This window comes from Lepidochelys kempii, chromosome 3, assembly GCF_965140265.1.
Source record: "Lepidochelys kempii isolate rLepKem1 chromosome 3, rLepKem1.hap2, whole genome shotgun sequence".
NCBI lineage: Eukaryota > Metazoa > Chordata > Testudines > Cheloniidae > Lepidochelys > Lepidochelys kempii.
Window position 1 is genome coordinate 61,531,554 of NC_133258.1, and position 12,081 is coordinate 61,543,634.

The following is a 12,081-nucleotide window of genomic DNA, read 5'->3' on the forward strand; positions in this document are numbered from 1 at the left end:
ATCTCCTCTTGCTGTGGAACTGTCTCTGCGGAGCTCAGGTCACTGACAGATCTTAGCATGTGTCTCAGTGTGCCAAAATCATCATGTGATTCAATTAAGGAAATTTTGTTCTCAGCAGCATACCTAACATGATGATCCAAATTTATTTTGTGCGTGGGTGTTTGTCAGGTGTTCTTTTTGTAATTAAATGGTTTGTCTGAGATTTCAGGTAAGTAATGTAGATGAAAAGGGATGCAGCTTCCTATGAAGAACAGAGAAATAGAAAAGCAGAGAACAGGGCAGGAGAAAGGTAATCCACAGGGAGCTGCATTTAAAAACTGTTTTTTTCCTGAGCCAACCTGACAGTTAAAAAGTTGGGCTGCAGATATGGAAGGCCTGTGTATATCCCTATATGTAGAGTGCTTGTGATTTGGCATCCTTGAAAGGGGTGATGTACAAAAGACTTAAGAATCCACAGCTGGAAAATATACGCCCCATATTTCTTGATGTGTAGGTATTTTACATATTATGTTTCTCTGTCCCTTATAAGCACAGTTCTGACAGGAATGTGATTGCATCATGGAGGAAGAGGCTGATCCTGATGCACACTACTTCCCAGAATCTTTAAACCACAGGATGTGTAGCAATCAGACAGCAGTTGCAGAGGTTAGGCTCTTGTGTCAGCTCTGCATTGATTAATGTCAAACTCTGAACAATATATTAAGGATGTCAAAAATTCATCTCCACACATCACATCTGAAATGCTGCAGCACCAGCTGATGTGCTTCCACTCCTTTCAATTGCATGCTCAGAAAAAAACAAGAACAAATTTGATTTTAGGCTGTTCTGTGATGTACTTCTCCCATTATACAAATCAACAGACTTTTACGTAGAAATAACAGAACCACTGCAGAACCACTTAGAAAAACAAGTTTTCTATTTATTTAAAAATAAGTTTGTAGTTACTACATTGCAGTGACAGTAATTCTTACACATACATTCTAGTTTGTATAAAAGGATTCAAAGTATTATGCATCAAAACTAACATAGAAAGTGTCCACATAACAGTAAAGAAAGTTCCAATCAATATGTACAAAAAGAAAGGGCACTGTTTATCCTGGTGTGATACTGCAGGTTATAACATGATAATCCAGATTTCTGGAAGAAAAAGACCTTGATAAAGCTAAAGAATTATTGTTTTCAACTGTTTGTTATTCATTACGTACACCAAATTTGTGTTTTACATAATTCTGTACAAAATAAGCATTATAATTTTTAATCTGAAAATGTGTCAGTTTCAAAATTAACCCTTCTAGGTCACTTCCTTAAAATTGAGCTACATTCTACACATTTCTAAATGTTATAAATGACAGGGTATAAATAATTCACTCAGGATCTTTTAACAAGTTGCCTATCATGGTTTTGCAGTTTTAATATGGTCCAAAAATGTAACTTTGCATTGTTTCTCAATATATCTGTAAATCAACATGCACTTTACGTACAAAACAGTAGATGTGCCTTATGTGCATGTGTACATAGTAGGTGCTGATAGGATAATATTCCTTTCTACTCCCAGTTTGTAGGAACTTATTCTTTTTTGTTTTTTAAGTGTAGAAACTCATAGTAAAATATTACCTCCACTCCGACAATGTATTGTTTGTATCACATTAAGCAAATTTCCTGATGTATTTATCTGCATTTAAAGAGTTCCAAAGACCTACTGTCTCCCTTCCCCCCGGATAATTTCCCCCAAATAGCCTGTCTCAGCTAATTCCTAAAAATTATCTTTATCTTATTGCCGCATAGATTCTCTGGAGTGCCTTCATGCTGTTGTAGTCTTCAGAACAAGAAGTTTAACCCTCTTCTGTGGTATTCTTTTTAAATAAAACAAATTATAAAAAGCTAACCTTTAAGTAGTTTTTCCACTCAAATATACTGTTAAAATAAATAGCAAAAATGGTTCCCATACTAGTTAGTACAAACAGGTGAGACATGTAGAGGTTAATTTCAATTTAAAAGCTACCCAAATTTCCCCCCAAATATACCAGAAAGTAAGAGCCCTGTTCCTGTCTAAAAACTATGAAATTATGTAAAGTTAAAACAACAAGAGTGTCAGATTTGCTATCAGAAATAAATTTTCAGACTTGGCCAATTTATATGAAATTTAATACACTGTTTCTGCATATAAACAAACACATTTCTATACAATAATGTACAGCAGAAAAGTAACAGCCCTTTTATCAGTTCAATATCTAGGTGCCCCTGGAAACTAATCAGCTGCAAGAACTTTGGGGAAAATAGACAAAATATATTATCAAATAATTTTACAGTTAACATTTTTGCCTTCATTAGGTAGTAAAAGGTAACAGAGAAAACGAGCTTTTGTCGTCTCCAGGTGAGGTTAAGGCCCTCTGTCCTTTCAGCTTTCACCAGCGTAACAGAACTGCATTTAAACTCCTTTTAAAGAGAAAAGCAGTGTTTAGCTGAAAAGAATAGTTTGACCAGCTAGTGTGGAACACAGTTAAAGTGTGCAAGAACAAGATAGGGAAATAGGATGAAATACAGCAATATATCAAAAGACTTTAGCTAGATTCATGCTCAAAGTGAGTTCATAGGACCACTAAAGATGGGCTAAAAAGAGTCTATTGTATATGAGGTCTACAGCGCTCATTCAGTTAAGTATGTGTAACTTCTATAGGACTGGCAAACAGTTTAACATGTGCTTAACTTTAAGCATGTGCTAAAGTGTTTGCTGGATCAGGGCCTAAAAGTAAATGTGAGCAAGAGAGATTTAATAGTGTGGTGTACAAATTGTATCAAACTTCCAGTTGTCAAATAGATGTACTGATTTAGTCTGCATAATATTTTAATATATGGCAAAAGGCTCTGGACCAGGCGTCCAGAGTTAATACTTGAGAAATACTGGGTACAGCAATACAGCCCATAAGCTATCTGCTACACAACGTAAAGGTGATAGTTTATTTTTATAGATGTTAATACATCTGACATGCTGCATGAGGGTCCTTTTATCAATATTTTACAAATATAAAATAGCAATATTAAATTCAACCCACTTGATCTTACAAGTCTAACAACAATCTGAAACACTAAATAAATGTGTGCAAGTATATATCACAGCAGTCTAATCACAAGAGACATTTTCTGTAAAATTGTGATCACTGGTTATAGCACAATGACAAGAACCTTAGCTGAATAGTGACACAATGCTGAACAATATTGTAATGAAGTTCTTCAAGTTCAATTCTTGGATAACAAAATAACAATGGAAACAAACAGGATAAATACTTGTTCAGTATGCAGGCAAAGGTACAGTGACTGCTGTTAAAGTAAACTTTTAGAATATAATGGTATCTGAGAAACAGCAACTATTTCCTAATCTAAAGATAGAAAATACTGTGGTTTTAGATACCACTCAGTGCTAATTGTTGGTTAATATTGACTTTAACAACCACCAACAGAGAAAACAATTGAATATCCTCATATCAAAAGACAAATATCAATGGATTTGAATGAAGTTGTGTTCACTGCTGCCAGACTTGTAAGATTAGTGTGACTGTATATCAATAAAACACATTTATATAATATTTACAATCTATATGTGAAACAAACACACAATATTTCAATACTCCATTTTTGAATTATTTGTTAGATACTTGAGATAGCATTATCCGTTACATGCACGTAACTATAGTTTTGAAATTCTTTCAGGTTGCTGAACCACAGCTTATTGCTCACATTTAAAACCTTCAGACTTAGTTATCAAAAGCTCTTTTTCTTTGTTGGTACAATATGTTGCAAATATCTCAAATACATTCTTCCAAACAAAAAAAGGACATACAGCATGATGGTATGGTATTAATTCTCATAAATAAACTTTTACAACCTAAAGAAGCTAAATTATAAAAATATATATTTTAATAAATCTGGTATTACTTCTCATAATTTTTAAAGTGTTGTTTCTATAAAAAACTGACCCAAATCATTCACAATCTATTTAAAAAGGAAACAATGTCAATATTTCTAAATGTGAATTAAAAAAACCCCCTGCAGCTTAATGTCACAGATCTCTATAGAAAGGGAACAATGTATCTATGTTCTGCAGATAAGGCCTTCTATTCTTGTGGTTTTAAGGTGTACAGTTTCCACATAATGTAATGGGAATGTGTGCTATTCCATTCTCCAACATTACATACAGTATTTTCTGTGTATAAATATATACATAATCATGCCATATAAAACATTACAAATAGTGTAAATACAGAAGTTGAATTTTAGATATACTCTAATTTCTTATATTACAATGCAGATAACATCAGGAAATTACACATTTGAAACTGATTGCCTTCATCACCAGTGAGATCCTTAAAATTAACTGTTAAGTCTCACACTAAAATGAATTAGTTTTGAACTGTGTAATACACTATTTTTCACTGTACAACCATAATTTTCCACCTTACCATATGTTTAGCAACTGTATTTTAATAGTAAAGAAACATATGTTAGAAAAAATAAATAAACAGATGAAAATAAAATTAATCAAATCCATGCCCCCCAAACTCAGAGTCAAAGTAATCCAGTCAGGCTCTGGAAAATAGTTTACTTAATTTCATATAAAGATGTATAATGAATATAGTTACATAAATCAATACTAAAAATACCAAGTACATGGGTTACTAGTTTTTATCCATAATAGGTAAATGATAGCTAATATCTACTCTTCTTGGGCCAACTACTGTTTTCCTTGCTCAGGAATTTCTTAAACAGACTTTGTTGTAACAGAATAATGAGTATAGGATTTGGCTCAGAATGAATAAAGACAATCTGTGCAAGTTTAAAGGTCCTAAATTCTGCAAATTCTTTGTTCAGCAGTTGCACTCAAGTCCATCAGACTTGTCTTGTAAATGAAGACTTCTTGTATGAGTAAGGGTTTTCAGCACTAGGCTCTACTTTTTAATATTTAATTTTCAATTTTTATTCTTCTAAATCAGGGTCATGACACACTGTCTCGTGCTATCCCAAAATAATGTATCTGAAATTTTTGGTTACATTTTTGTACCATACCAGATCTCAGAAAATACTACTATTTCTATACTTTTTTTAAACTGGACAATACCTTTTAAGCAATAGAAAATGGTATTAAAGTTTATTTTTAAGGTATAAAATAACTAAATGTACCATAAACAAATAAATAACTGCTTTTCTTTTCCACAGCAGTATATATAGTAATACATTCCCCTAAGTCATATAGTTATCATTTACAATAGACAACTTAATTTTACTAAGGATGCAAGAAATAATAGAATACAAGGCACAATCATTAAATGTAATTTTTCTTTAGGGTGTATATTGACTTATGTCAGAGTGATAAGTATACCGTAAAAAGTGCAGAAAAAACACAATGTGCAATGAGACCACTGTATAAAACATGATTGCATAAAAAGTGATTTGGCCTTTTTTAACCTTTAATAATTGAAAATAACCAATCTTCCCCTTAAAATTAAACTATAAAGTATGACATTTAAAATTTACTTTTTTCTTTTCTTTTTCTTTCTTTTCTTTTTTTAATTCTAGTGCTATCTAAAAAATCCTGAAAAAGAGAATCTATACCTGGGTAATATTGTATATGTATGTGTTTGTGTATATATCAATCTACACATACATACTTCTTTGTAAGTCATTTTTAGCTTTCTAAACACATCAGAAGTTGTAGAAAACCATCAATTCAGATCCAAAAGTAAACATCATAAGCCCATACTTTTTCCTGTAATTTCCTTGAATCCTTTAACCAATTATAAATTTTGTCTAAAACATCTCTGTCAAAGGACCCCACCAGTGCATTACTGTTTTCTATTTAAGTACCAAAAGAGGATACATCTCAGCACAATTTATAACAACTTGCTATATAGAATGATACACAGTCTTTTTTGTCTTTGAAAAGTGTTTGCAGGACTGACACTCAAAAATAAAAAAAAAAAAAAGAGAGAGAGAGAGAGAGAGAAGAGAGAAAAGAAAAGAAGGCTTTCCACTGCACTGATTCTCAGTCTTTGGCACAATAAACAGAGATTTAGTGATTGATACAAGAATCAAGGTCTGAAAAATTAGACATATTAGTCAAACTTTTTCCAATGTGGATATATTATATATATATTTATATATTGTGATTACATTTTCTCTCTGTTTGGCAGAACTTGGATAAACCAACAGCCTGTGCTAGGCTTCTTTTGCAGTTGAATGTTCCATCACTACTCAAATTAAACATTTTCAGATTAGCAAAATTTGGTAATTTTGCATTTGTCCTTAATGGAAATGTAATCCTTAATTTACTGCCACTCTTTGCCAACATCTGCCTTCCTGGGAGACATGACTTCTGCAATCAATAAAAATGTACCTTGCTTGGTCAAAAATAGACTTCTGTTCTCAGTTTGTGGCATTAAAAGTTCTATCACTTTGTTTAATCACAGAAATACTCTGCACTGCTCAGGAGTTCTCACTTTTAAAATGTCAGTAATTGCTTATTTACAGGTCTTCAATTATTCTTAACTATGACCAAAATGACTGTTGAAATGCATAACCTATCTGGAGGGCAATAAATAGCAAAAGTTTAAAATATATATTTTTTTCAAAGAAGTGTTCTCTCAGTTTTCTTTTTTGCTCATTTTTTCAAATCACAACATATTCTTCTAATCCATAATAGCAGCAGGGGAGCAGAAGTCTTTGTTCTGCTCACTCCTTTACTGTACCTGCTTCATAGCATTCTAAGGAATATGTTTGGTAACAGTTACCAACCAATCAAATTTGCCTTTGCTTTTTCAGTCAACTTTCGGACTCTGCCTCTGCTAGACGTTCCAAAAGTTAAAGAGGTGTCTTCAAATAATAGCTGCCTTTGCTCTTCTTCAGAGTCATCTTCATTGTAAAAGGCTGTCCTCCTACCCTGGTTTCTAGTTCTCATGTGAGGTTCAGAATCTTTCAGTTCCTCAGACCCTTCTTCTTCTACAGGTTCATCCGTTTTTTTCCTCCTGCTTCTTGTCTGCATCTTAACATTTGCAGGGACTATAAGGTCTGAGTCTGGTTGACGTGTCTGTGTCTTTCTTTTTGGCTTTCTGCCTCCACGGCCTTTTTTTTGTAATCCAGCTTCCTTCACATTATTTTCAGAAAGAGAATTGCATGCACTAGAAACTGAGGGTTCTTCTATTACCATGTCCCTGGTGGTCTGGACTGAATTCTGCTCTGCATTCATCTGTTCAGCAATTTGTAACTTTTTTGGTTTTCTACCTCTTTTCTTGTGCACCACTTCACATGCACTGCTATTAGCCTCCATCTTCAGTTTCCGCACAGGCCCTCTTTTAACTGGAGGTTTTGAAGGTTGCCCTCCATGTCCATTTACCTGAATGCTTCCTGATGCCAAAGCATTATTTTTGCAGTCTGCTGTAAAGAAATAACAGAGTAATAATATGTAAGAGAATTCTACATTCTTTATTTTCCAATGGCCCCGATAAAACTATTCCATTCACTATTTATAAAATACTGTTTGAGTGGATGACATGCCGTAACTGCCTTCATCTCTGAAGGCCCAAATGTGGGACGTGTGTGACAGAGACCCAAAAACTGAAATAAAAATAATTATTCATGCAGGAAATATACTAAAGCAATGAGTCCAGCAGCATTTTAAAAGTAAGCTTTCTGTCACTATGGCTCCATGAGTCCTTATTTCTGATGTAAATGGTTTTCAAAAATAAAAGTCTGGATGCCAAATTTTTGTGGACTGCAGGAAGCTTTGGGACTAAAAGAAGTGATATCCTGGCAATGAGGAACATTTAAGAGGTGTGATTTTCATATCTGATTTCCACGCCACCAATCCTGGCATTTTCTCTTGCTTCTGCTGTGTAACTGAAAAACTTTTCCAGTTCAATAACATCTTTCAATTTAAACCAGTTACTCATTAACATCACTTCTCTTCCGATGTGGAGCGGCTACATCTGTCCACGTCTTTGTTAAATGGAGACTAGAGAAGCACTTTGAGCATTCCAGCATTCACAAAGGTATACTGTTGCAGAATGTGTCCACCCCTTGCTAAACAGTACATCAAAGTATGTTTACACAGTTGCCAGAGTTCTGCACTGGATTTGGGTGTAATTTTAAGTTGTTGGTTTTGACCTATAAAACCCTAAATGGTTTGGGCCTTGGATATCAGACCACCTCTCTCACCTTACAATATCACATTCTTCCACTGTTGTATGCAGTGTTGTTGTAGCTGTATTGGTACCAGGATATGAGAGAGACAAGGTAGGTGAAGTAATACATTTTATTGGACCAACTTCTGTTGGTGAGAGAGACAAGCTTTTGAGCTTTCTGTGTGTCAGGTTGCGAGCTTGTCTCTCTCACCAACAGAAGTTGGTCCAATAAAAGATATTACCTCACCAACCTTGTCTCTCTTACAGTAATACAGCAGCTGTGATCCAGCAGAGGTGGTAGAGCTAAATAAGCTTTTTAGCACAGGGACTGTTCTTTGTTATGTGTTTGTACAGTGCCTAGTACAATGAGGTCATGGTCCACGACTGGGGCTCCTATATATTACCTCAACAGAAATAAATAATAATTAATGGTTTTGTAGGGCAGGAACTACGGGCTGGACATTCTCTATGAGGGGTTGGTTCACAAGTCTGGAGTTCACTTTCCTTGATAGACCATAAGAGCCTAGATTTGCTGAAATCCAGGATATGCTGCAAAGCATATGTGTTCTCTTCCACTTTTCAATTAGGAGTGGGTTGTAGAAGACAGTGAAAGGGTTATTATTTATGAGGAGTTCTTAACTGCCAAATGGATTATTGGAGAGAATATTAGTTTGTATTGTGTTTTCTGTTAATATTTTTCATATTTGTACAGGTGTCTACAGTTTGGATAAGTACTTTTAATAAATCTAAGGAAATAATCTAAATCGAAAAGGAAGTACTTATGAACACCAGTGGCACTGAAACGCTCTCCATGTGACACAGTTCAAGGTCAAAACAACAGGCTTTTTTCATTACAGAGCAATATGACAATAGGTCAATATTAATCAATCTGAAAGTGACTCTCCAGAAATTAAGCATCAGATGACATTGCCCACTCATAACAACAATCCTCATATTATTCAAAAATCTTTATGATATAATAATGCAGCAAGATATGTGATGTTACATCACTGTGACTCAGAATCACTACACATTAATATTGCCTCATGGGGAAAAAACCTCTATTTCCCCAAGAAGAGATGAGGTAAAGAGTTGTTTTTCCTTTTCTCCTCCTCCCTATTATTAGGCAGGAGAGAGAGGCATGTGTGTTCTTATTCTCCTCACAGTTTCCCACTGGAAGCTGCTCTAGAGAAGGTGGTGGTACCACTTGTGTTTACTGTGTTCCAAGCAACACATTTTCTTTCCTGCTGTTCAGGGGCAAGGGAAAAATATTTCAGCAGTTTTCACATTTTGGTCAGTGTTCTCTGAGAATGGCAAGTGGAGTTGCTGTTCAGAAGTCTACTCCATGAGAGCCACATGGAGGGTCACAAAGAGCTACATGTAGTATTAGAACCACAGATAAAATCATAAAATCCTAGGACTGGAAGGGACCCCAAGATGTCATCTAGTCCAGTCCTCTGCACTCATGGCAGGATTAAGTATAGACCAGGGGTAGGCAACCTATGGCACGAGCTGATTTTCAGTGGCACTCACACTGCCTGGGTCCTGGCCACCGGGGAGGGGGGGCAGCGGCTCTGCATTTTAATTTAATTTTAAATGAAGCTTCTTAAACATTTTAAAAACCATATTTACTTTACATACAACAATAGTTTAGTTATAGATTATAGACTTATAGAAAGAGACCTTAAAATGTATTACTGGCACACAAAACCTCAAATTAGAGTGAATAAATGAAGACTTGGCACACCACTTCTGAAAGGTTGCCGACCCCTGATCAAGACCATCCCTGACAGGTGTTTGTCTAAGCTGCTATTAAAAATCTCCAAGGATGGAGATTCCCCTAGGCAATTTATCCCAGTGCTTAACCACCCTGACAAGAAATTTTTCCTAATGTCCGGCCTAAGCAGCCCTTACTGCAATCTAAGCCCATTGCTTCTTGTCCTACCCTTAAGAGTTTATGAAGAACAATTTACCTCCCTCCTCCTTGTCTTTTATGTATTTGAAAACTGTTGTGTCCCCTCTCAGTCTTCTCTTCCCCAGACTAAACAAACCCAATGTTTTCAAACTTCCCCCATAGGTAAGGCTACAATTTAGTCATAGGTATTTTTAGTGAAAGTCATGGGCAATAAACAAAAATTTACTGCTCATGACCTGTCCATGACTTGTACTATATACTCCAGACTAAATCTTAGCTGGGGGAGGGGGAGGCAGGGCGCTGTGAGGTGGGTGGGGGCACCGAGCAGCGGCCAGTGCAGCTGGCTGTGGGGCTGCCCGAGCAGCTAGCTGTGGATCTGCTCCATCAGTGCTCAATGTGGCTGTCCCTGGGCCAACTGCTGGGCGGCCCTCGGAACAGTCACACCAGCTGCTGCAGAAGTCAGAGAGATTGCGGAAGTCATAGCGTCAGTGACTTCCATGACAGATATGGAGCCCTATTCATAGGTCATGTTTTCTAGACCTTTAATAATTTTTGTTGCTCTTCTCTGGACTCTCCCTAATTTGTTCACATCTTTCCTGAAATGTGGCGCCCAGAACTGGACACAATACTCCAGCTGAGGTCTAATCAGCATGGAGTAGAGCGGAAGAATTAGGTCTTGTGTGTTGCTTACAACACTCCTGCTAATACATCCCAGCATGATGTTTGCTTTTTATGTAACAGTGTTATACTGTGAACTCATATTTAGCTTGTGATCCACAATAAGCCCCCAGATCCCTTTCTGCAGTATTCCTGCCTCGGCAGTCATTCCCATTTTATATATGTGCAAATGATTGTGCATTCCTAAGTGGAGTACTTTGCATTTGTCCATATTGAATTTCATCCTATTGACTTCAGACCATTTTTCCAGTGTGTCCAGATCATTTTGAATTATAATCCTATCCTCATCACTTGCAACTCCTCTCAGCTTGCTATCATCCGCAAACTTTATAAGTATACTCTTTACGCATTATCTAAATCACTGATGAAGATATTCAATAGAACTGGACCCTATGTGACCCCACTGGATATGCCCTTCCAGTTTGACTGTGGATGACGGAAAACTACTCTCTGGGACCAGTTTTACAACCAGTTTTGCACCTACCTTAAAGAAGCTCCATCTAGGTTGTATTTTGCTAGTTTATGAGAAGGCCATGAGAGATAGTATCAAAAGCCTTACTAAAGTCGATATTCATATACATCTACCACTTCCCCCCATCCATAAGGTTTGTTACTCTGTCAAAGAAAGCTATTAGGTTGGTATGACATGATCCGTTCTTGACAAATCAATGCTGACTGTTACTTAACACCTTATGATCTTCTAGGTGTTCGCAAATTGATTGCTTAATTATTTGCTCCATTATCTTTGCAGATACTGAAGTTAATTTGACAGGTCTGTAATTCCACAGGTTGTCCTTATTTCCCTTTTTATAGATAGGCACTATATTTGCACATCACAGTTATGTGACTTAATATCTGCAATTACAATTAATATAAACAGAAAGTTGACTAAATGATGATGTAATTACAGTATAAACACTATGTAAATATACCTGGATTCTAAAAACACTTATATTAACTATGAAATCAAAGGAGTATTTTAATGGAGTAATTCAGTCATGTAGTTAACCTTCTGATTATGTGAATTAATTATAGTTATTACAAACAGCCACAGTGAACTTAAACAGAGGTTCTGACTTTCTAATTTTCCCGTGGGTGGTCGACCCCCACTCCACCCCTCCCCCAAACCCCACTCCCACTGCCCCACCTCTTTCCACCCACTCCCTGAAGCACACCGCGCTTTGCCTCCTCCCCCGCCCAGTGCCTCCTGCACACCGCTAAACAGCTGATCCATGGCAGTTGAGAGGCACTGGGAGGGAGGGGGAGGAGCTGACTGGCACTCCAGCCCCGGAGCACCCAGGGATTCTGAGCCTATGA

The 12,081-nt window shown here is 36.3% G+C and overlaps 1 protein-coding gene across 4 annotated transcripts in view; it reads right to left on the reverse strand.

Moving 5' to 3' along the window:
• Window positions 1-662: 662 nt before the first annotated feature.
• The window catches only part of PHIP (PHIP subunit of CUL4-Ring ligase complex), a 305,027-nt gene continuing 293,608 nt past the window's right edge, over window positions 663-12,081 (reverse strand). For 3 of the 4 annotated variants that reach the window (XM_073336504.1, XM_073336507.1, XM_073336506.1), the window contains one exon: window positions 663-7,425. In XM_073336504.1, coding sequence (XP_073192605.1) covers window positions 6,779-7,425 — 647 coding nt within the window. In that variant the 3' untranslated portion in view covers window positions 663-6,778. The remainder of the gene's footprint in view (window positions 7,426-12,081) is intronic. The other variant, XM_073336505.1, reaches the window with a different exon arrangement.